Genomic DNA, 26,011 nt, shown 5'->3' with positions numbered 1-26,011 from the left:
ATTTTTTTATCAGCAACTGTAACAGATTAGTTACATTTATTTTGTAATTAAATTACGTAACTGTTACATGTAACTAGTTACTCCCCAACACTGTCCACTTGTCGTGATGTGACGTCCCAAAAATGTAATGATTAATGAATTAATAATTAGTGATATTTGTAAGTAATACTTTTTGCATCATGAATTTAAAAAAACTCTAAAGTTAAAGCATGTGTTTTAAAAAAAATTTTAAAAAGGTTTTTTAAGATTGTGAATGTTTTTATTTGTCATTGATCCAACTATTCTACCGTTTGGCCTCACACCTTCCTGCCCAAACATAGCACACTTGACCTGAGAGAACCCTTGTTCCCCCTTTAGAGAGTCTCCTGTGCTTTTCTTGGAAAAAACAGCTCACGCCGTCTTGTGTTCTCCTTGCACTTTAGTTTCCCATGCTTGTCTTCATCTTCAGGGTTCAACTGTTGAAGCACAAATAGCATTGCGTCCGTCTCCCCCACCACACATGCGTCACAGTCGAGCGGAGGAAGTTCCCCTGTAGTGTTAGGAATGGGACTGCAGATTATTATCCTGGTGGAGTCAATGAGACTGTCTATATGAGCACCTGTACAGCTTTTTGTCTCACACTCAAGCGTTCTGCAATGAAAACTGCCAGCTCCTGCCGTTCGGCGACCTTTGGCTCAACTTTAAGCCTGCTTGGCAGAACACCACACCAAAAACACTGATACAATGCTTCGCAGAAAAAGGGAAAAAACTGGGGAGAAAGAGAGTCTTGTTTCCCACAATTGTTAGTCTGAGTTCTAACCCAAGTGACCTATAAAACAAGACACAGTGGAGTACGTACAGTGACAGTGCATGAAAAATATTACTTTATTTATTGAAAAAGAAAAACAGAAACACTCTTCAGTTGACTTCTGTCCAGGTTACATCTCTGTCATCCAGAAGAACAGCTTTCGGTCCCCACCGATAACACATAGAGGCAGGGTCCTATGCCAGCTTAGACCAGCCCCCACAGATGCAGAACCAATCATCACAGGCTGCAAAGACAATTGTATACCATTGTAATGCAAATCTATTTCAAACTCAAACAAATGACATAATTTTACAAACCTGTGGATGCCCCAGATGATGCACCAGTAACTGACTGTTGATTTTTCCCGGATAGCCTGTGGTAGCGAAAAGATTCTCATTTGCCCTTGACCATCTGTAGAAGAGAGGCCACCAGGATTATAGTCATGGACGCAGTCCAGCAAAGAAAACAATGAATCATCTGATCATTAGACAAAAAAAATTACCTGAAATGTCTTGCCTTGTCAACATGAGCTGGTCTCTTCTCGAGTGGATAACTACAGGCAAAGCACATCAGCATCATTTACCGACAGTTTAATTAATTCCACCTTTAACAAAACTGCTCAGCTGAATGTCGTAATGGTGATTTAGTGTTGAGGAGTTCATGTAAGACTTCAAAAGGTTTTAAGGCTTGATGCACATTATGGACAAATTCTTGATTCTCAGAAAGATTAACTAAATTAAGTGGAACGGGAGATAGGTCATGTCAACCACAGAATAGTTCTGCTTTAAAAGCAACTCACTGCCCAAATATAATGCATTTTAGCCACAGAGACAAAGTTGCATTTACCTAGAGCGGGTAATGTCCCAGATCACCCAATCGTTGGCCACCACAGCTCCAACCTTAATAGTGTTTGTGAGACACCAGTCAGCTGACATGAGCGGCACCTGCCCGCTGTCCAGAGACAGAATTGCGTGTTGTGTAACAAGGTCATAGAACCGTATTGTACCTTTCTTCTCCGCCACCATCAACTGTATTAAAGAAATATATCACAGGGAAAGTTCGCATCGAAATCTACATCCCATATAACCATTAGTTCTGTCAGACTTGTTACTGACCTTACAGATGTCCTCAGGGTGCCAACAGACACTTACACCAGGGGAACGCAGTCTGAATGAAATGGTTTCATTACCATCAAGGTTCCACACTCTTTAAGAAGGAAAGTAACAAAATAGTCTTCAGGTAAATACAATACAAAATGCAGACATTAAGTATGAGGACAGCTGTAATATATGTTCACCACAACATCTATCCTGCATGATGGCCAAAAGATAGAACTTGATCAAAACATTGTGTAGGTTAATTTTACATGATAAACGGGGAAGAAGTCTCTGAAAGTACTAGGGATTGAATCAAGATGTGCACTTTTAACTGTGTGGATGTTCTTTTACCCATAAAACTGAATCCAAATTATAAGTGGTGCAATAAAGTTGGGGGTCATGGTGACAGAGCAAATGGTTAAGCAACAGGAAAAAAATAATGAGGACATGAATGGGTTATTACATCACCCCGTCCCCACGTGTTCTTACCCTTTAAAACATGCGCGCACACACACACAAACAGGAAGTCTGAAAGTAAAAATCAAATGAGTTGCTTGCTAAAAAAAAAAAAAGCACTATCAGAAACAGGACACTAATCAAAAGTGGCATAATCCTAAGAAGAACTCAATTAGGCACACGGAAGGAAGTCAGATTACTAAAAATAACTTGCCAATGAAAAACCATAAACCACTAACCTAAAATAAAACAACAGGATGACTGAAGCCTAAAGAGTTTTGAATACAACTTAAATAGATACAGATTTCAAGCTATAAATGAGAAGAAACACTAGCATTCAGGACACTTTGCAATCAAGGTATACATTTCATCAGTATGTGTTCCTTAGGAATCAAAGTCGTGACCTTGGAGTTGCCAGCACCATGCTCTACCAGGTGAACTACTGAAACTCTTGCCTGCAGCTGACCTGGAGTTCCACTCAGAAGCAGGATTGCCAATACCTCCCAGCTGTATCTTCCTAAGAACAGAAGATTTTCACTCCAAATTTGGCCTCAAGGAAGTTTTTGAAGGCACGCTAGGGCAAGTGCAGATATAGCAAGAGGCCTGCAAGCAGATGCAATAAATAATTTGGACGGTTAATTATAACTAGTTATGATTAATTATTCATATTTCCCATGAGCTGATTCGTTACAATGCAATGTGATTTTTCAGATGGGGCAGGGGTGAGAAATGCTGAAATTGAGTTAAGAACTGTTGAAACAAACATTTATGGTGGCGACCAGGTCAGGGGCTAATTCTTTGACTGAGATGGTGTGAATAACAGTTCTGACCTGACCTGTTTAAACAAACAGTGTTAGTGGTTTTGTTTACATTCAAGTGCTCTCAGTAGCCAAAATGACACTTTTTTGTGGTCTAGTATAATTTATCATTCATGAAGAGAATAAAAAGTTTAAAACCTCACACAGAAACAGATGTGAGGCGGGCGAAACCAACCCGAAAACAGCTATCGTCACCAGACTCACTTTATAGGACATAATGGCTCGGTTTTAAAACCTAGGGAGCTGGTTCATAATAGTACTATGAGAGTACATATTACTACCTTTGAGGTACATATTCTAAGGTACTAATATGTACCCTTTAGGGATAAAGAAGGCACTAAGGCAAGTTGTCCAGCCCTGCACTAAGGTGTACCTTTGAGATTACTGCCCCAGTGACAAGCTGATGAACCTTTAAAGGTAAAGGCATCACATGCACCTTTGGAAGGTCGTTCTAAAAAGTTAGAAGTAACAGTTTCCCTTCCAAGGGACCTTGTGTTAGTAAAATTCTAAGGCAGTATTGAAAGTATCCTTCTTAGAAAGAATTAGATTGTGTGTCATCAGTTTAGCAGAATGCTAGGGTCCAAACTCTACTCCTGGGTCCAAACTCTGCTCCTGGAAGACCATCCTCCTACGGAGTTTAACTCCAGCCTGTTCCAACACACTTATCTATAAAGTGGCCCTCCAGGAGGATCGGAATCAATTTGTAGTCAAATCTCCTTTGCCCATCACATGAGGAGTGCTATTTGTGTACCAGATGGAGTTGCTACCTATGTTTCAAATAAGTTACTTATGATGTTCTATTCTGGGTCAAACCCCTTTTCTGTCCTACAGAACTGTTGATGCAAAAAACACCTGTCATCCTCTGGAACTGAAGGTATGCCTCATTTTCCTAGCTTGAACTCTTGTCAACTCAGCATTTCCTTCTGTGACCTGCACTCCCTAAAGTAATCTGTAGGTGGCACTGAGGCCTGCAACACTACTATAGCAAAAAAACTCCTCTGATCTTCAAAGGAAACAGGTTGCACTCTTTCCCTGGCACACACACATTACGTAACACAAGAGGAGATCTGAAATGGTTTGAAATCAAGACGATTCTATGATTGGGGAGGTTGATCAAACCCTCAGTGGCGATATCTTAAACGGCAGCCAAGATAAAATGTAAATACCTATGTGGAAGAACAACCCTGCTGAAAAGAACAGCATGAATTTCAACTGGTCTGCTAGCGGAGACTGCAAGTTAGGAAACCTAGTAGGGACACAAACATACTAGCATCCCATGCTGCAGACCAGCATCCTTAACATATGCTGCTGACCAGAACAGTTGGTCCTTTAAACAGGGAAGGTGTGTCAACACATGCATAAACGTTTGTATCAAAAGCTCAGTATGTGTGGCCTGACTGGAAAAGGTTCACTCTCTTTCTTTAACATTAACCTGATCTTTCCCTTGTTCCACCTCACCGTTCCTCCTGCGTCCCATATTTTCTCAACGTGACAGAATTTAAATCTTTCTGCAGATGGAGCGCTCTACTGTTTTCTCTGGCTCCACAGGAGAGGGAGACTGAGGCTTATGGCTGATGTTTCCTGCTTCGATCCCTTCAGTGGCCCCTCTGCTCTCCCACCAAACACACTATCTCTGACACAAAATCCACTGACCAAAGCTACATATATCAACATCTGTATCTATTTTCTGATGGGCATGTGTAAACTATGGTTTTGGCGGGCACTCTGGGTAACATTTGGCTGTTTTCCTTATGAGCACGACCACAGCGAGACACCAAATCTCAAATCATCATATCAAATCTCTCATTTGAGCTGGCAGTTCAGGATTAGTAATATATGGTAACTGCAGTGGTTTGCACCTTACTGTGCTGTCGGGTGGGCCATGATTTATTCATAAGAGATGGTTATTACTTAATCAAAATAATAGGCTGCTTCTAACTGGGCCAATCTTAGGGGTGTTAGGGATTACAAAAGGGGTTTCAGCACATACAGGTTCCAGCAGAGAAGAAGCCCATTATTGCCGAAGCTGCAAACTGAAATGGTCTCACCCCCGGGTCCCGACTATGATAAAGATCTGCAATTCCTCCTTTAAATCACACCCTGAAGTTCTACCAACATCAATAAAACAGCTGCGAGAAGAGCAGCGCACTCCTATTCTCAATGTCGCACCACCCAGATGAAGAGTGTATGAAAACATTATCACAGCACAATGGGTCAGTGCTGACATTAGGTCACATGCTGACACTGGCAGTGTGTGCACCAAGAAATGCACTGGGCTCGAAGCAGATCCACAAACAACCCAGCGCAGATTATGTGAAAGATGATGGTTAATATCAAGAAAGGGATGTAATGTCTATAACGCAATGGTACAGAAATGGCAAAAGCACCTGATCATGTTGAGAAAACATGGTTACACCATCCAAATTTTAAGATGTATATCATAAAACTGTCATGGCAAGGTCTGCATAAAGGATCCGATAGCTGAACTTTGGATGTCTATAAGGAAAACTACCGTCTTGGTCCTCGTCCATCTTGAAGCCATTAGGGTTTGCAAGCTGGGAAGAGAAAGGCCATTGAGTTGTGGCAGGCCACAGCGCTGCAACATCCAGGTGTGTCAGTTACACGGTTCTGACGCAAAAGGGAAGACCCGAGACTCCAGGAGTGTTCTCTTACATTACCTCTGACTGCAAGGAAACCGCACTTACCTCAGTGGCTGATTGGTGGGGCCACATTCGAGGAGCTCATTAACTGTGGCCGTGGAGAGGAAAAGCCTCGGCTGCTGATTGGATTTCCACGTTTAACCAATTACTTAGAAAAACTCTGCAAGCAAGTGGCGGTTGACGCTTACACAGAGCAACGGCGAGCCGTGTTGTGTTTAGTGTCGGGTTTCAGTGTGGAAATTTGGTCAAGACTTTCTGCATCATTAACAGAGAACAGAACGCACTCACACACACACATATTTCACTTTCTCACACTCATACAGTCGGACTGCAGTGCAACTAACCTGCAAGTGTGGTCATCACTGACAGAGGCTATTTGCTTTCCTTCTGCAGGCTCAAACACTAGATGATTGATGTAACTGGTGTGGCCTTCCATCACCTAGGCAACACAAGAAATCATAGAAATTGAATACAACGTTCATACAGTGAATAAGTCAGCCAAGGACAGAAAGAAACATTACTGTACAGATGACTTTCATTTCTGGGTGAACTATTCCTTTAATTTTATATCATCAGCAAAATCATAGCAAATATACTGCGAGTGTACAGGAGAAGAAAGACCTACCTTTACATCACAATTGTTTTGAAGATCAGATGTCCACAGCCTGACTTTTCTGTCAGCCGCTGCGGTGCAAAACCTGAAATGAGAAAAAAAAAGGATAAAATAATACACTGCATTTAGTCACCATCATGTACGTGGATGTGTAACAAACCACAGTCAGAAGATAAAACACTGGAGAGATTACAAATGTTAAAGACAAACAACCAAAGTCAGAATTTCATCACGCCATTTTCACATTTGTCTGTTCAAAATCCAACCAAACCTAATAAAACAGCTCTGCCACTAATCAGCAGCAGCAATTATTCACACAATTACACTAACTCACCTCTGACAAGAAAAACACTTTTAGTTAGAGAGTCGCACGCACATTTTTATGTTACCATACCACACACAGACACAAAATCGTCTTCCATCTTATAACAAACAAAAATCACACAAGTTCTTGCCACGAAAGGTCCGATTACCATCACATCGTTCTATCAACATGATCATTTGCGAGTTGTCTTTGGCTAGATTGTTGCGCGGATGGCGTAACATCACAACGGTACCAATTATTTACATGCCAGCAGTGCCAGCAGGCAACGAGTCAACCTGTCAATAACCTCTGACTCCATGTCAACCCACATGCCCAGGAAACCTTAATAAGATCTCTAGTACTCCGTTCCCAAGAGGTACACCTACAGTGAAGAAAATAAACCCAAATATAGGGCAGCGCACACAGTTGAGCACGCTACACCTTCCGTCCTGACCACAGCATGGCCAGGAAATAACTCTGCCCTTCCCATGCTGCTAAACCTACAGGAAACTTCCCTACCGGGAGCAGAACCCTCCCAAGTTCACAGCTTAACGAAGAACATGTCAGACTGACAACCTCTTATTAGACTCTTGATACAAACCAGATCAAACTACAGCTGTGACAGACACTTTCCACTGCTTGACATGAACATACAAATCTCGGTAATGAATCGATCCCTGGAAAATGGGTCTCTCAGTGATAAAAACATGTTCTGAGAAAGCACATTTGTTTGAACAAAAATGAGTATGTTTGTGCGTGTGTGGTAAAATATCTCAACTCTCAAATATCCCAATTGTGCAATACAGAAAAAGCATATTTATCTAACATTTAAAAGAATATCAGAATGTGCGGTAAAATAAATCAATTATCATATACTGTGTCTGAGCCTCTAATGAAGAGAAGGAACCCGGTTGTAGATGAAGAACTGTATGGTGTCTGGCACTGAGATCTGTGCTCCTTCCATACATCATCATAATTCCACATCTTATATTACACACACAAAGTCACATTATAATCCATCAGTTTGATTTGGTTTCTCCTCACATAAAAAAGCGGCACATGCTCAAAGCCGTACCTGATGACTGGAGGGAGCTTGTCCAGACGCGTTTCAGGGCTCCATGCGATAGCATCCACACGTACTCCATGCAAGAACACTTGCAAAGAAGTGAACTCTACATCCTCGACCTCTGTGTCTTCCTCCTGCACAAACAGAAATCACTACTGTGTGAATCGTCATTTAAATGCTGACATGCAGACAGGAAATGATCTGTTCTCATGCACCATCCTCGTTAAAACAGTGTTTTCTCTTACAGATAGATATGGATGGTTATATTCAGAGCAGTACTATTTCTGTATGACGCATACTACGTACATAGGCAGAGTCCGAGTAGGTATTTCTTCTGAATAAGCACTTACTTATGCGACTGTAAAATATGTATATGTAGTATGAATTAGGGACACAATAAAAATTAAACAAATATCTCATTTCTAATGTTTTATATGCAGATTAAATAGGTCGAGGAAACTTTTGGCCTGTCTCCCGAGGCCACAGGAGGGCGCAATGAACAAAGTTGCATTTAAAAACATATGAAACGCAGTGAAAAGGAATAAACCTCCACAAATTTGTGACGTGTTTTCTAAAAGTTTAAAACTGTTTTAACTTTGCATGGCTTTCTATACAACTCTTGTGTGAGTCGCGAGTGCAGCAGTCATATTTGTCTGTCAAAAAATGCGCTGAATATGCGTTCTGTGTGAATGGCTTGGTTTTGGTTTTCAACTAATCAAGATCTTCTCTGCACTGAGCAACTATATTTGTCTTATATTTTGAATGCATAATACAGCAGCGCCACATCTCGTGGGCTAGACTAACAAAACATTAAAATGCAACAACCTCACTTACATCATCCCCGCATCTCGCGCGCCACTGATGACGCTCCCTGACGCACACCTAACATTGCAAATGTTTATTTTAAATTCGACTAATATTCATTCACAATCTCCTCATCACTGGCAGGCACAGCAGTCATTTCAGCATGTGTTTGTGTTTGTGTGTGCGTCATTCATAGCACGTGCATATCGTGCACTATATCGAACATTTTTTCTATCATTATCGAAGATGGTGTACCGTTGATAAATATCGATGCCATTTTATCGCCCAGGCCTAGTATGAATGCAATCTGGGCGTACAACATTCATCATGTTGTCATTGTCTATGAACTACAGCATCAGTTAAATGATCACTTCATTGCCACTGACAATTCCTCTCCTGTGGCCTCATGGAATAGTAAAATGTCCATTGGATGTGCACTTTAGAATCTCGTCAGAAGTAGTCAGTCATCCGGGTACTTTTTGCCTGCTGTTTTATGAAGTTTTTTCCCCTGCTATATAGTAAGGAAATATTCAATGGTACAGCCATTGTGTACATTTTCTGAATGTCTGAATTTCCCAGACAACCTATTACATTTGCCAAAACTTGTAGTATATGATACTATATCTCCCATATCTTGTAGTATACGATTTATCTTGTTGTATACGAAACAATAATTCCCGTTATCCCATAAAATGACTTGATCTTTAATTCAATAACTTGACAAACTAGTGTGACAAATAAACAAAATTCAATATAATGCTCATAATAAAATAATGAAATTTACACTTGATATGCAACTTGTAGTTGGTTGTAAAATTCATATTTTGTCAGCTAATTTTGAATGGTGGTCATTCAATAGAAAACAATACTTGTCCTGGTATTTCTAACAGGACCATGGTAACTAGCCAAACCTTGGCCCCTTGGTCGTACAAACCATTTAAAAAATAAATTTAAAGTTGTATACTGCCCAGTACGCAGTATGCAAGTAATCCTTTCTGAACACAGCCCTTGAGTTTCATGTAAGAATGGATGTTTTGTTGGAAAAATTGTGATTACTTGAGCCTGTCAGAGAGAACTCAGTCCACCTGGCATCCCAATACACATACCCTCCAAAATATCCTAAATAGTAATCGAGATTAGTTATCTTGAATATGGACCCTTTTCACAAGTCTGTGATGACACATTTCAACAATCATCAGCAATGTAAATCCTCGAAAGTTTTTTATATTTTGACTTAAAAAAAAAAATGTATGTACATTTATAACACTATAGCAGGGTGTCCAAACTCGGTCCTGGAGGGCCAGTGTCCTGAAGAGTTTAGCTCCAACCCCAATTAAACACACCTGAACCAGCTAATCAAGCTCTTACTAGGCATACTAGAAACTTAAAGGCAGGCATGTTGAGGCAAGTTGAAGCTAAACTCTGCAGGACACCGGCCCTCCAGGACCGAGTTTGGGCAGCCCTGCACTATACTTTGTATTATATCACCTTTGCATCAAATTACAAAAAAACCTAGTTAACGCTAATGTTAACGAGGGTGTTTTTAATACAGCGTCTATGGGAGGGACGGTGATTTTAGACATCGTTTTCTCTTCTGACTGCCGTTATCAGTCTCTCACAATTTTTTTCCTTTGATTGAAAGTTGTGAAAACACTATCGTGGAGGTTTGAAATTAATTTGTGGTACTCTCCCATTAACTGCTCTTGAAGTTTACCCAACTATGACGACTTCCGCTGCTAAGAAACCCGGAAATGTGAAAAAGGTCTTTAGAGGGTATGCATTGACATCACTTTCACCTCAGCTGGACTGAGTGGCAAAAGAGCCTGCTGCATGAACGGATTTAATAGGGAAGCTGCAAAAACGTGAGTACAACAAACGATTATCAGTTTAAACAAAGCTGCTGGACTCGATATTGTGTTTCTTACGACTTACCAAATATCCAGTGGTCCGTGGATATTGACATGCAGCCAGGAATCGTGTTTCCTGACATTTATATGTGCCTGCTTGCAAAGCCGGGGAAATACATAAAGCAAATTTGCCTGTGAACACTTATGTAAATACAAAATAGGTTGGTCTAAATCCGGATGATCACTTAAATCAATGTTAAATATATCGTCCAGCCCAAAAACTTATATAGTTTTTGTCAGTGTTTATTTAAAAACATCCAGTTATGCAAAATATAAGATGGTAAATACTTGATTGATGAGTTGTCAATACGATATATAACAATACAATATATAGGGTAAGACTTTACCGCAAAATTCAACATATTAACATAAAAGGTTTCCGTGACCTCTCGCGAGATCTGACGATTGAAAAAATGAAAAAGTCTCACGATTTATTTCCAGAACATGATGCATGCTGGGATACACTAAGCCTCGAATACCGCTCCGGAGCAGTATTTAAGATAGTGTGGATTTAGTGTGCGTTAAGGGCACTGCGCTCTGGCGTTTTTACGACCTGGGACAGTCTTGCACACTTACTTTCTTACTTCCTCAAGTGGCTAAGACCGCAAGTGTGGGTATTTGGACAAGGCAGTTGTTTAGGGAGGATAGTATGCAAAAAAAGGACACTGGGAATCCACTTCCTGAAGTGTTTAGTTTCACCTCTAATCAAATACACCTGAACCAGTTCATCAATGTGTGTTGGAGCAGGACTGTAACCCTGCAGTGAGGTATACCTCCAGAAGGTTAGCACTCTTACCACAGACTGATCAGTCTGCTGAATTACTGTACTCACCTTAAAACGACAAGTGCCCACGACCACATACTGGTTTCCTCCATACGCCAGAAGTGACGCAGGTGAGCCACAGTCAAATGGACTGAACTCCACTACATGAACATAGTCCTCACAGGACACTGTGTAGCTTGCAGAGCGAACTGTTTCATCTGGCATCTTCCATCAAATGAATCCTTGCTGTTTGGGTGAAATGGAGTTTCATTCCACTCTAAATTATAAATAACATGGAGAGACACAAATTAGCACATTTTATTGGAGGAAAAATGCCATTATGGTTAACAAAAAAGTATTATCTGATATAATGTAAAGTAATAGGATGTGTGCTGTCCAGACGTTGTTTTAGTTATATAAAGAAAGTTTCCTACATTTAACAAATATATATTTCATTAAATAAACCCTATAACTTAATCTCTACTGTACCTGACATATATTATGATAATAATAAATATTTAACTCTTTATTTCTTTTACGGTCTCCATACATTCATTTCACTGTCGAAGTTATGAATTAACTAACGTTACACTTAAGATCAGAGACAGCAGGCTGATGTGCAACGAGTCATGCATGTTCAAAATAGGTATTAAAGCTTTATATGACAAACCTGGAATAATCGTATATACTCGGTTGATCTTCTGGCTGAGAAAGTGAGTTCTGGTGCAGATGACTAAAACCCATGCGGTGCTTGTTCTCAGCGCGCTTTCTGATCACGTGATCGCGTTTGTTTACTTCCAGGTTAGTGACGTAACCATGACGCTGGCAGCACGACATGTCAGGAAAAGAGGTCTCTAAGCATTAGAAACAAAGCCAAACAAAAAAATACGCATTGATGCACTTCTCTAATTTATTGTAAATTTTAATTTTACCCCTGGAGCAATATATCTGACACATATTTGGAGGTGCTGAGTATTTTTCATCTTTTTATTATGGGAGATATACCTAAAATGCAAACGCTATAAACAATTGTAACACACTAATTGATGGTTTAGTTTATTGCTAGTTTGTCTAGACGAAATGAAATAATTTATAGTCCTGGGAAAATGTACTGCGCCTGCACTCGTATAAACAGATTTTTTTTTTTAAGTAAATGGTTTAGCGCTCGTATTTCTTTACATCACCGCATTGTATTATTTTTCTTGTCAACAATCGACACTTGTGCTTTGAAACAAAACGGGACCGTTCTGTTATCTGTTTGTGCTAATATCCGTTTGGAGGGGGCGTGTCTAACACATCGCGCTCTGTGATTGGTCCAGGCGTCCTGGCGTGTGGATTTAAATTTACAGGCATCGGACCAGTTTATAATACCTTACATCTACTGGCGTCAGTTTTCCCATGTGTTTCACATTAGAGACCTAGGACGCGTCTAAATATCAGTGTTGGTAAGTTGACCTAAGAGGTCTGGAGGTTCTGTTCCTAATAAAGTGCAAAGGGGGTCCTCTTGTTCCTGACTATTATTGTGATTTGCTTGATGTCTTCGGACTTTCTGTTCTAGTTCAGTGCTAGATTTGGAAAGGTAACGTTATATGTGATGCTGGCTGGGTTGCATGTATGTTCTGCTGTGTGCTCATAATCATTTCAGTGCTGACCTGCTCAATTTTCTGGCCCTGCAGTTCATTTAGTAAACGTTGAATAATGGTGGTTATGGAAGAAAGCCTGAGAACAATGACCAGGGTTTTCAGGAGAGAATGTCACCGGGTGTTAGACTCCGAGAGGACCACCATCCAAGGGGCTGATGGGATGCTGATGATCCTACAACTTGCTATGGCTGGGGTCAACAAGCAGGTAACGTTGCATTGTTATGAACTTGATTTGAAAACTTGTTTCACATTTTTGGTATCTGGGGTTATTATTTGTTATTGGCTAAAATCACCAAAGCACAAAAGCATGGATTTCAGGTCTGTATATACATATACACTACTTTTCAAATGTTTGGGGTCAGTAATAAGGTTTATTTGTAAAGAAATATATGATTTCTTATTAAAATACGTTTTTTATAATATAATAGAAAATAACAAATAGAAATTACATATATATCAGCATTGATGATGATAATAGTAGTAGTAATAATAATAATAATAAAGATGAAAGATTAAAAAAAACTTTCTGAAGGATCATATGACACTGAAGACTGGAGTAATGGCTGCTGAAAATACAGTTTTTCCATTGCAGAGATAAATTACATTTTTCAAAAAATATATAAAAACAAAACAGTTATTTTTTACTTGTAATAATTCTGTATTTTTTGAGTGAAAAAGTGTATATGGTATATACTGGTACATCAAAAATGATTAAAAAAAAGTTTTTATTTATTCTTTGACCTCATAAATATGTTTTTATATCACTAAGTTAAATATGTGACACAGATCATGTGAACTTTGTACACATGATACAAAGTGTACAAACTTTGTACCTCCCACATTTTTACTGGAATTCTTCTGCTGATAATTTTATTTTAAAAAAGTGCCTGAAAAACACACTTTCACAGGTGGACTTTTGAACATAATTTTATAGAATTTCCACTTTCAATGTAAATGTTTGCTTGCAGTCTATATGTGCTGCGGTAGGAAAAAGAATGAGTCGCACAAGTTTGAATCCTACATTTTGTTCCGTATCTGCACATTTTCTGTGGAGTGATTCTGCGTAATATGCTTGTCCCTGTGTTTGCTCTGCTCCTGACAGGAACATGGGGACTTTGGTGTTGTTTTGAGTGAAGTCTTGGCTGCCTGGAAATACTTCCTTCTGGATAAACTCCAGCTATCCCACAACTATATCCCTCTTCCGCAAAACTATGACCTCATCAGAAAAGAGTATGACTGCTTTTTGAAACGCACCAATACTGTGGACTTGATTGACGTTTTCATTATGTTCAAGGAGATTCGGATAAATGAGGACCCTGAGGAGCCCCTAACCACGGTGAGTGCTGCCAGTGGGCCTCAGATTTGGTTGTTCTTTCAGTCATCTTTCTCAAAGATCTTTAATCTGTGGCATGTTCTCGGTCTTATCTCGATATCTAGATGCAACTGTTTCAGTTTCTCATTGGTGAGAAGGAGAGTTTGGAGAAAATGGATCCTCTTCCTTTGTGTCCCGCAACTCCATCTAACAAGGCAATCTGTAGTCCACAGGTAAATGGTGATGCATTAGCATGAGACTAGAATTAGAGGTGTTTTTTGTGTGTGTGTGTATGGCTCTTATTCACAAAAGATTACAGCAAATGGGTTGAACACAAATATTTCAACAAAGCACTTAACACTTTTACTTTATTTACTGAATTGCATGTAAAAACAAAAAACTTCATGTGAACGACACCACATCAAACTGAGACGGACTAAATCCAGAAGCACTGTGGCAACATCTCCACTTCAAGAAACCTAACTGCAAAGCTAACTGAAAAAATATGCGCAAGTGTCAGATCTCTGTGTGGAGCACTGGCTGCTGTCAGACTCCTTGTGCAAACAAAAATCTCAGTGGATTATTACAATTAATACCAAAAAAAAAAACTTCATGTGAACGACACCACATCAAACTGAGACGGACTAAATCCAGAAGAACTGTGGCAACATCTCCACTTCAAGAAACCTAACTGCAAAGCTAACTGAAAAACTCTTCATATCATTCCAGACAGACTAGATGATGGTGAGATCAGATCTCTGTGTGGAGCACTGGCTGCTGTCAGACTCCTTGTGCAAACAAAAATCTCAGTGGATTATTACAATTAATACCAAAAATAATGTTTTGAAATGTAAACTGATATTTCCTACTGACACACTACAGCAAAAGATAGAAATAACTGACTTAAAACAATTTTTTTTGTTGGTGAAAATACTAGTGGCCAAAGACTTTTGCACTGTACTGTACATATACATACATATATAAACACACACGCACGCATATATATACACACACACAGTTGTGCTCATAAGTTTACATACTCCTTGCAGAATGTGCAATGTTAATAATTGAAACAAAATAAGAGTCTACGTTGAGAGTTTACTTCCCCTGGCTCTTAATGCATTGTGTTGCCTTCTTGAGCATCAGTAAATGTTTTCACCTTTTGTAATAGTTGTGTATGAGTGCCTCAGTTGTCCTCAGTGTGAAAATATGGATCTCAAAATCATAGTCCCTTTTGGAAAGGGTTCAAATATGCAGAACATGCTGGAAAACCAAAGAATGTGCAGGAGCTGGAGATTTTTCTGAAGAACAGCAGGCAGTTGAACTGCTCAGGACCAACAAGGGATTTATGAACAACTATCACAAAATATAAAAACAGTCGTGGATCATCCAGGAAATGACACGTAGTATTAAGATTCAAGGGTATGCAAACTTTTGAATGGTGTCATTTTTATAAATTCAGTTATTATTTTGTCTTGTGTTGTATATGTAAACATCTGTTGATTAATATGAATGCATGTTATTATAATTACTTGTAATAGAATTAAGTGAAGGTATCCTGTATGACAGTTTAAAGCTTATTGCACCTGGCGACAGTAACTAAGGAGGGTGAAGTTTAGCAAAGGATCTGATTCTGTTACATTTATGCTGAGATCTTACTCTAGTATTGTTTTGCTGGCTGTCTTTTTCCCTTTTGTTTGCTGTTAAATTTCACCCCCTTGCATGTGCCTCTTATTCAGAACAATGTTAATCTATCATATCATACCATATTCACAATCGTGAAATGAGAACAGGATGTTTTAAAAGCACTTTGTATAGTGTGTTGAAACTGCTGCTACTCTTGCCCAGTTCTGTTCACAGCTGCTCTGCTGGGCTCTGATTTATGTGTGAGTAGACGTTGGGTTTTGCCACTGTAATACTGGGGGTGATGAAGTTTATGAGCCTGGCCTGTTTAAGCTTAAGGGGCTGTGGAAAAAGCCTGTCCTTTATACAACATGAGTCCAAGTCAGCTAACTGACTCATCAGTATTGCAGAATGGAAGAGTATGAACCGTTCCTGTTAAAAACAAACCATTTTATCCTTTCAGTTAACATTTGTTTTTAGTACATTTCCAATTATTCCACTAAGGTGTTGTTAAACCTTTTCCTGCAGATACAGAGAGTTGTCAGGAGAGTTTTCTGTTCTTATTTGGGCCTTCTGGTGAACTCCAAGAACGACCTGGCACTCGCATACACCCTGGACAACCCAAATCGCTCTCTGGGTCACAGCGCCTTTACTGACCTTAGACATGCTGCCTGCGACAGCGCCTCGTCTCTCTTCCTGGTGAATTTGCAATGACATATACTTTAAGATAGATACATTTATTAATTTGCACACATTTTTGTTCAACTATATATCTTTTTAACCATAATGTGAATGCGTTTTTGTATATTCAGACAGTAACATCATTTGTCAGGACCATACAGTTGGGAGGAAAGGGGTACGCCCCCCCTGAGTCTCACCCCTTAAGGAAGCACGTAAAGGGTTTATCCGAGTTTCTCAATTTTGTCGACCAGTGTCAAGAAGTTCTGGGAGAAACCCCTAATCCCAGGTACGTATCATGCTTTTTAAATAATTTTTTTTTTTTTTACATATCCACAGTATTCCATTCTGAACACAACAAATGTCTTAAGTCTGCATAGCAGCTGTAGATGTTTGCCTTTGCTGGAAATACAGAGTTCTTGTAATACAGGCCAAAATATAAATACAAAATTAATTCAGGACTAAATTTATTAAAAATGAATTGTATTCAATTTAGAAAGTCATTTTTTCTTTGATGTATTTTCCTATTATTACATTTATTATTTTATTTTTTTTTTTTTTATGCATGCTTGATCCTGCAAAAAAAGCTTACATACCTTTAAGCATTTATTTAAATACTCTTATAATATTATTAATTAATATGATTAAAGGGATAGTTCACACAAAAATGAAAATTCTGTCATAAATTACTCGTCTGGTTCCAAACCCGTAAGATCTTTGGTTCATCTTAGGAACACAAATGAAGATGTTTTTGATGAAATCCGAGAGCTTTCTGACCCTGCATAGACAGCAACACAACTACCACATTCAAGGCCCAGAAAAGTAGCAAGGACATTGTTAAATAGTCCATGTTACATCAGTGGTTCAATCGTAATTTTATGAAGCTACAAGAATACTTTTTGTGTGCAAATAAATAAATAATTACTTTATTCATCAATTTCTTCTCTTCCCTGTAAGTTGCTGCGCATTCACAAGAGTACCACGATGCATAAAGTCACTATTTGTTATTACTACATTTATTTGTTTATTTAAGCCAAATCAGCCAAAAATAATCACTAATATTCCTTGCTTCTAATCAGTAACACTAGAAATGGAAGGTCATTTAGAGTGCATTGCATTATGAGATACATTATTCCATGTCATGCACCATGTTTCTTGTATATTGCTATTTTTGGCTGATGTTGCAGGTCAAAAACATTGCACACTGTATGCTGCACATACTGTATACTAACCTAAGCAGTAGTATGAGTATTATGATATTGTGAACATAGCCAATGCTTTGATTTAAAAGCCAGGACAGTCATGACCTTGCCTTGACTTCATTTCTGTCTCCCTATCATCAGTGCACAACCCTAGATGAATGTATAGAAGGCTTTGATTTATACAACAGATTTTGTATCACCTTGCTTTGCCCAAAGAAAATGTACTTGCTATCTGCATTTCTGGATCTGTTGGTCTCGTCCTATCTTAAAAACGGATTCTCTAATTTTTTTACCTGCTGCCATGTATCAATGCATGATCCTCTTCTCAAAAGCAACCTTTAATGACGTCTGCACCAGTATTAATGAAATCGCCTGAATTGTTCAAGCATGTTTATCTGAGGAACATCAAAGTGTGTTGTACCGAACAGCAAATGGCGGCCTTGTCCCTCCTTAGTTTGATAACTCTGATTAAACGTCATAACAGTGAGATTTTGCCATGATAACTCGCACTTCAAAACGTCCAAGCAAATCTCCACTAGATGTTTGGCAGCACAACACATGGAGCTGAATTGAATAGATGATTGAGTTATTCAGAAAGGACGCAAGGTCATTTCCTGCAGTGCATCATGTGCATCAACTTCATTTTTGATGGAAGTGCCTTGAACCTGCTGCATGTGGTCCTGTTCACTCTTTTCTCTGATGAGCGAGTGTGAGCGCTGAGCCAAAAGGGGTCTTTCATCGGCCTGCTACCCTGCCTGTGCAGTTCCCCACCTCCCAGCACCTTATGGAGTACTGTATTACCACACACAAACACTCCTTACGGGGGAATCGGGGTCTCTCGTACAGCTAACATCTGTTTTCCCAGATGATTCTGTTACTGTAATTCCCTTTCACAAAAGCAAGGTCAGGGATTCAGGGCGGCCTCTTTCCCGCTGCAGCCCAAATGTTTACATTTATTAATCTCTTCATATATTCACACATAAAGTGAGGTGGAGTACACCAATAGCACTGGTCTGGCACGAAAACTTCTTGGACCCTCCTAGGCCGCATTTTTACATGTGTTAAAGAGTGGTCACACTAGATTTTAATCAAGCAAAATCGTTTCTATGCAGCAAACCTCTTTATATAACAAATAATCAGGAGTCCGACAGTCATGGGGAAACCTGGAAACACTAGGCCTGGGGAATTTTTTTAATAGTCAATAATAGCAATAATAATAATCTAGTAGTAGTAGTAGTAGTAGTAGGCAATTTATAGATATTGATCTAAAAACATGCATAGTGATTTGGAAACTTGCTTGCAAGCCATAGTTAGTGGAAAGGTTATGAAAAAATCATGGAAATTCATTGGTCAAGATGTATGGGATCACTGAATAATGTGTTCAGAATGTTAAATATACAGCAATTTTACAACACTGCAAACTATGAAGCTTGTGTTGATTTGCTAACTAAACCACCTAAATTAGAGTTTTCGTGTGTGTGTGTGTGTGTGTGTGTGTTTTCTTTTCCTAGCCAAGAGGTTTATCTGTAGCATTTAGATCCTCTATTTCAAAGCTCTTTTCTTTTTTTTTTAAACATGGATTTGCAGGTTAAAGTTCACAAAACGTAAGCTTAAGATAAAACTTGATTTATGTACTTGTGCACTTACTGTTGTGTTTGCATGTGTATGAATGGAAGAATATTTAAAGGGATAGTTCAGCCAAAAATAAAAAATTCTGTCATTACTGAACGAGATGAACGAAGGTCTTACTGGTTTGGAACGACATGAGGGTGTCATGTCGTTCCAAACCAGTAAGACCTTCGTTCATCTTCAGAACACAAATTAAGATATTTCTGATGAAATCCGACAGCTTTCTGACCCTGCATAGACAGCAACGCAACTGACACGTTCAAGGCCCTGAAAGTTAGTAAGGACATTAAAAGGACGTTAAAATAGTCCATGTGACATCAGTGGTTAAACCTCAATGTTTTGAGTCTACGAAAAGAAAAACAAAAATAACAAAACATCATAAAGCTCTCAGATTTCATCAACAATATCTTAATTTGTGTTCCGAAGATGAAAGAAGGTCTTACGGGAGTATGGAACGACATGAGGGTGAGTAATTAATGAGATAATTTTCATTTTTGGGTGAACTACCCCTTTGAAGTTTGTGACTACACCTTTAGGACGGCTAAAATATGAAAATGTGTGTTTTTAATTGTCTGCATTGCACTGTTTTCTTCCATCAGAGAAGCTGGATCCAAGCTGGTGTCTAGTATTAGAGCTGCTCTCGTCAAAAACCGCAGTAATGGAGACCCAGTGTACCTTGCAGCAGAGGATACGGCCAAAAGTCTCAAGGAAAGAATCGGTCAAATGCACACCATGCAGACGCATTCAGTGATTGGCATGGGAATCAGTCCAGCAAGGGTAAAAATAGTGGATGTACTCTTATCTTCTCCAAATATTTCTTCCAACCTCATTAGTAAGACACAAGATGTTTCCTTTTTAGCCCAAAGCGTATGCTATTAACCACTCCACTGCCTATGGGGGACGAGAGACTGTTAAGGTTCTAATGACTCTTTTGGATGAAGAAGCACTAGCACCGCCCTGCAGGAACAAGGCGGAATTGCTCTCTGAAGATCATGCAGTTCTTAATGGCACCTCTGGAGCTTGTCTTCTTACCCTTTACAAGTGAGTTACACCACTGGGCTGTTAAATATGGTCATAGCACAAAAACAGATGCAAATTTTTTTTTTTTTTTTTTTTTTTCATTAAATTCAAGTAAATTTATAATAATGCCTAATTAGATGCAGTCGGTAATAAATGTTCGTATTTTGTTAGGTGATAGGTGTGACAAAGTTAATTTGTGTATATATGTGTTTATTTGACTAATTAAACGTTTGCAATTTATTTTTGTTGTATCATTTTGATTTGCACTTCAACACTTCGTTTTAATCTTTGAATATTCAGCTTGTTCGCTTTCCACTTTGTGCCTATAGATCTCCAGATGCTCCCACGGGATCTTCTCCAAAGCCTTTACGGAACCGCATCTTGAGCCAACAAGAACACATCAAGTCCAAGGTAAAGAATCATGGGGGCTGTAAGCAGAGACCCCAGTCTCAAATAGCGGTCAAACCGAAATTGAATGTGACACTTGATTTTTAAAACAGACGGCAAGTAATGCACATTCACGAGCTATATCATCTGCTTCCTCTGTTTTGTAATGTGCAAATTTATACAGCTGTTTTTTTAATGCATGGTGCTTGTGCAGCAGGTTTCCTGTTATATAAAAACAACCACTGAGTGTGAAATTTAGTGTCGTACAGTACACTCCAGACTTTAACCAATAACCTCTGGCAGTGATGCACGCTTGCACAATTAAAGCTTATCTTATCCAGAAAAATTTTTTAAATGCCCCACTGGGCTGTGAGAAGAAAGATTACATTCGTATGTGCCAAAAATGTAGTATTATCTCTTGGCCTTATAAGAATTTTTTTTACTGGTCGGTCATAAAATTCATGAAAGATATAAGTCTCTTAATATGAAACGACGGCCTGAATAGCAACTAAATGATGTCTGTCAAGAAGCTTGTTTCTGAAACCAATCTAAACTAGTCTCTGGATTGTTAACACATTTTAAATGTGGTGATAAATGGCAGTTAAATTTTTTATTTTTTTTTTTAAGTACTGGGCATCTTCACCAATTAGAAATGGTGAGTGCTCTGTGAACATGTATGCTAGGCACATTTTGTTAAAAGGCTTCTTTATTTGATTGCACTAGCAGATGTCTCTTTAGACCTCCACTTTCTGGCCGCCTTCCTGTGTTAGTGAGCGGTAATGGTCCCCGGGCAGCTCACCGCTTCCTGAACTGGACGGGCGGAAGCTTTCTACATCAATTTCACTTTGAACATGCCATATCAGTGGAGTTACTCAGCTAGCAAGGGAAACTTGAAAGGTTATTGTTTCCTGTTGTCTGCAGAATGACTTTATCCAGCCGTACTCCAATAGTTTCATCACAAACTGACGTCGATTGGCACAAGGGGAGAGATCAAGAGGTTCCTCCAGCAGCAAGTCTGCAGAGACAGATTATTCTGAGTACAGTTATGTTGTAAGGTTTAATGAACTCGTAATGAACCCCAGTCGATACACTGAGGGCCAGTATTATGCATATAAAAGGATGGTAGTAAATTTTTACATGATGTTAGTATATTTCCTGCTAAGAATGTTCATTAAAACACACTCAAAACAGGCCTCTGGTATTAAGATCTGTATCTGGTCACCCAATCTCAAATGGATGGTCGTAAGTACAGGTGTAAATGGGATAATAAGATTTTAGTAAGTATTAATAATAGAATATTATTAAATAGTTTATTTTCAAAATTGTGGTGTTTTTGTTGTTATAAAAATTTTTTAAAAATCCATCCATCCATTCTCCAAACCATTCAGGTCTATGTTGGGTCGCAGGAATCTTGAAGCCATCACAGCGTCTTGGGCCAGAAAAGGCAGGGAAACACCCTGGATATGTATGGATAGTGGCTATTTTTATCATTATTATTCCAACATTCAATAAAACGCTGACATAGACCGTAATATATAATCAGAGACCCTCCCCTGATTGAACTCATTCGATACACATTACTACCAAGTGAATACCGTGACCACTAATGTGTCTCAGCTCACCACTTATAATTTGATCCGATGTTAATACCACATGTAAATGGGGTCATAATATCACTGCTGCTGGTGCTGTGTCAGCTGGCTCAGTGGGTTTGTCCCAAAACGGGTGTTATTTAACCATGTGTCATGTCATTGTGTGCTTCACAAACACAGACACGCCTCTCATCTTATTGAGGGCTTAATGATGACGTTCATATCAGAGGAAGTAGCTGCTTGACCCAGCCTGTAGAATTTTTTTTTTTTTTTTCTTAAGGCTCTCTATTGGCGTACAATCAGGGCTGCCTAACGTACCATATAAGCCTCCCATATGAAAGCACCCAGTCTGAGCAATACTGTTGTTTTAGGTGCTCTTTTGAGAAAGTGCTTTGAAAAAGCTGCACTCAAACTTTGATCAAACTTTGCCCTCAACCCCCCCCCCCACATACACCCACCGCCCCATTCTCTCTACGCTTTTGCAGTCCCACCCAACTATGCCTGCAGTATTTTTATTTTTTTTTACTTTCCTGAATTCCACTCTCCTACTGTGGCCGGCTAGCCTGAAGGGAGAGAGCCTTGAATCCTGATAATCCTTAGCAGGGATGGATCAAAGGCCCTGAAAGAGGTGGATCAGCGCTTCTCTGAGACCCTTGAGACCTTAGAGGTTCACTACGCCTGTGCGAGCTACCATTTCCTTCTTTCATGCTCCTCACCCTAGCCTCTGGACCGCGGCATTTAACCTTTTTTTTTTTTTTTTGTATTCATTCTCATAAGATTTTAGATGTGGTCATGTCCACCCAGTTATATCAGCAGGGCTCAAAAATAATACAGCCTGATGACCTGAGGACTGTATCGGGAGTGTTTCTGGACCAAGTCATTTGTCCTGTTGTACCAGTGCTGCAGTGCCACTGTGCCATACATCATTCATTGATAATATTCATGTTTTGCAAACTTAAAGGGACAGTTCACCCAAAAATGAAAATTCTGTCATGAATTACACACCCTCATGTCGTTCCAAACCCACACAAACAAACACAAATTAAGATGTTTTTGATGAAATCCGAGAGCTTACTGACCCTGCATAGACAGCAACACAACTGACACGTTCAAGGCCCAGAAAGGTAGTAAGGACATCATTAAAATAGTCCATGTGACATCAGGGGTTCAACTGTAATGTTATGCAGCTACGGGAATACTTCTTGTGCGCAAAGAAAACAAAAATAGTGACTTTATTCAACAATTTTTTGTGTGTCAGTTTGTTCCATGTGAAGTGTGTTCATGAGAGTACCATGTATATGATGTTGCTGACGCAGGAGCCGTGAACATGCATCGAAGACTGACACTGATTGAACAGTGGAACCACTGATGTCACATGGATTATTTTAACTATGTCCTTTCTGGGCCTTAAACGTGTCAGTTTTCTATGCAGGGTCAGAAAGCTCTTGGATTTCAACAAAAATATCTTAATTTGTGTTCTGAAGATGAACGAAGGTCTTACGGGTTTGGAACGACATGAGGGTGAGTAATTATTATGTGTAAAGACACAATTTTTATTTTTGGGTGAACTATCCCTTTAAACCTATGGCATGTTATCAAACAGGTAATATGCATAAGGTTTTGTTAAGGTTTAGTCTTGGATTATTATGTTTCTTTATTTTTGGATTAAAAATTATAAATCACTTTTTTTTTAGCAAAAGTGGTATAATTTTATAGCTGTAATGAGTAAAAAAAAAGTTAATTTGTAAAAATAACTATTTTTTATATATATATCTTTATATATATATATATAAAAAAATCTTTTTTTTTCTTTAAAGGTTGTGTGGCCAACCATCCGCTCTCAGTTTGCATGCACATACAAGGATGATGAGCTGCCCCTCAACCGGGTGTTGGAGTTTCCTAGCACCAGCCAACTTCCCACCTGTATGCACCCTGCACCCAAAAAACCCGTCCCTTTACCAGTGACTGTGGAGGAAGAGCATGACCCCACTGGGATGGACATCAGTCTCAAAGGTAGTGCCTCTGCCACATTTAAAGACGCTATGCAAAAGTAGTTTTGTCACTCTTAGTCCTTGTGTATTAGTTTTGAGACCATGTAGATGCTGTTGTGTCCTTTTAAAATGTAACAAAATGAAACATTAGCTTCTATAATGTTTTTAAAATGTGTAGGCTTTCTCTTCTGAGAAACCAGAGCCAAATTTATGATGATGCCACAGGTTCATGTCCTATCACGTGTTCTCTAGAAATGTCTGAGAATGTCCCGCCCACTGCGACCGATCAATAAGGAATCTGCGTTCATTAAGTCATTTCATGGGGTTTTAAGTATTTTTTTGGCTTCCTCTTTTTTTTTTTTTTTTTTTTTTTTTTTTTTTTTTTTTTGGTCTTTTTTTTTTTTTTTTTTTAAGAGGGGGCTCCGTTCTTAGTGTACTGAATAACCTTCATGCTTGGTCTGTTCGCTGCACACACACACGCAGAAGAGCTCCCTTTTTCTGACGCCACACAGTCGGAAAGATGCCCAGGTCCACCTCCACAGCCCAGGCCTCGATCCCTGCCCAGTCCCTGCTTTGGGACTGGTACTTAAGATCAACCTTTAAACGATTCCCCATCCCATAAAACCTGGCTGCCCCCACATCTGTTGTAAAAACTCTTAAGAGCACACGTTCCTCTTCCCCCCCCACCCCCGCTCCCTTTTTGTGGGAATGCGGGCTTCGCTCCACCGGGTTACATGACAAATGTTCAGTTTCAGCGCTGTAAAATAAACACACTGCCTGTTAAAGTGCAGACTAACGTAAGCAATTTCATCATACCCTTTTCTACCCTTACGTCCTCAGCCCTCCCTCCTTTTTTATTCCTGTTCATTGTTTCACCTTGTTCTCAAAGTCCAATGTTTTTCTTTTGTCCCCCCTTTCTTGTTTTTCTGTGGATATGGACCCAGAGGCCACTAACTTAAGGCGTGAAGGTCCCGGCCAGTCCGCTCTGGGGGAACATAGTGGAAATGCCTGGAACCGAGCAGGTGGGAAGGGGACCCAGCCAGAACAGCTCAGAAGAGCAACCGGGACCTCAAAGAGAAAGCTCGCCAATAGAGAGTGCGCTGAGCAAGGAAGAGAAGAGAACCAGCCCCCTCAGAAAAGACCCCCTGCCAAGGCTCCTGCCGGAGGCCCGGGGAAAAGGAATGTTAAAGCTGCCGGCAAGAAGCTCATCGCTGGTCAGGGCAAACTCACTGGCTTTTTCAGACTGTAATTTACTCGCCAATGATGCTCTGTTTTGGCAATGAAGTCAGGTTTTATTTATTAGTAGATTAAATGCATTTAAAGGGGCAGTTCACCTGAAATTGGTAATTTACTGTCCCTCATGTTGTTCTAAGCCTTTTGTTTTTGGGTGAAATAGCCATATAAATGCTTTTAATACGTGTCGTGTCACTCTTCTCCAGATTATTACTGACAGGATTTGTGTGTGTGTGTGTGCATGTTTGAGATGTAAAGGGGAAGATTATGAGTTGGCAGAGAAAGAACTCTATCATTTCATTTTAGGATTGTGTGACAGTCATGATGAATACTTTCTGTTCTCCTTGAACACGACTCGTACTTTGCAGATTTTAATAAATTTTTATTTCAGTTCTTTTTAAATCATACAAGTGTGTTTGTCATCTT

General features: G+C 39.4%; 2 protein-coding genes across 7 annotated transcripts; one reads left to right on the top strand and one right to left on the bottom strand.

Annotated features, from left to right (window-relative positions):
- Positions 1–877: 877 nt before the first annotated feature.
- Positions 878–12,071, bottom strand: LOC107725644 (nucleoporin Nup37). 2 transcript variants are annotated; one of them, XM_016534988.1, is made up of 10 exons: positions 11,946–12,071; positions 11,345–11,552; positions 7,811–7,935; positions 6,444–6,516; positions 6,163–6,257; positions 1,903–1,993; positions 1,634–1,815; positions 1,290–1,340; positions 1,105–1,198; positions 878–1,031 (listed from the first exon to the last, which is right to left on the bottom strand). In XM_016534988.1, exons 2-10 carry the CDS (start codon positions 11,498–11,500, stop codon positions 918–920), a joined length of 981 nt encoding a protein of 326 aa, XP_016390474.1. In that variant the 5' UTR covers positions 11,501–11,552; positions 11,946–12,071; the 3' UTR covers positions 878–917. The 2 variants fall into 2 exon arrangements, with proteins under 2 accessions (XP_016390474.1, XP_016390475.1); XM_016534989.1 differs by having other exon boundaries at positions 11,345–11,521.
- On the top strand, positions 10,352–25,942 carry LOC107725643 (PCNA-interacting partner). 5 transcript variants are annotated; one of them, XM_016534984.1, is made up of 12 exons: positions 12,626–12,720; positions 12,952–13,123; positions 14,021–14,254; positions 14,356–14,463; positions 16,382–16,552; positions 16,666–16,820; positions 19,962–20,139; positions 20,222–20,403; positions 20,712–20,793; positions 24,179–24,374; positions 25,285–25,620; positions 25,690–25,942. In XM_016534984.1, the coding sequence occupies exons 2-11, from the start codon at positions 12,974–12,976 to the stop codon at positions 25,599–25,601; spliced, it is 1,773 nt and encodes a 590-aa protein (XP_016390470.1). In that variant the 5' UTR covers positions 12,626–12,720; positions 12,952–12,973; the 3' UTR covers positions 25,602–25,620; positions 25,690–25,942. The 5 variants fall into 5 exon arrangements, with proteins under 5 accessions (XP_016390472.1, XP_016390470.1, XP_016390473.1 ...); XM_016534986.1 differs by lacking the exon at positions 12,626–12,720 and adding an exon at positions 10,352–10,467 and having other exon boundaries at positions 25,285–25,942; XM_016534987.1 differs by having other exon boundaries at positions 25,297–25,941.
- Positions 25,943–26,011: the final 69 nt, after the last annotated feature.

This window comes from Sinocyclocheilus rhinocerous, unplaced genomic scaffold, assembly GCF_001515625.1.
Source record: "Sinocyclocheilus rhinocerous isolate Xijiao unplaced genomic scaffold, SAMN03320098_v1.1 scaffold153, whole genome shotgun sequence".
Classification (NCBI taxonomy): Eukaryota; Metazoa; Chordata; class Actinopteri; order Cypriniformes; family Cyprinidae; genus Sinocyclocheilus; species Sinocyclocheilus rhinocerous.
Note: the sequence above shows the minus strand (reverse complement) of the source record. Positions and strands in the feature narration are given on the sequence as shown.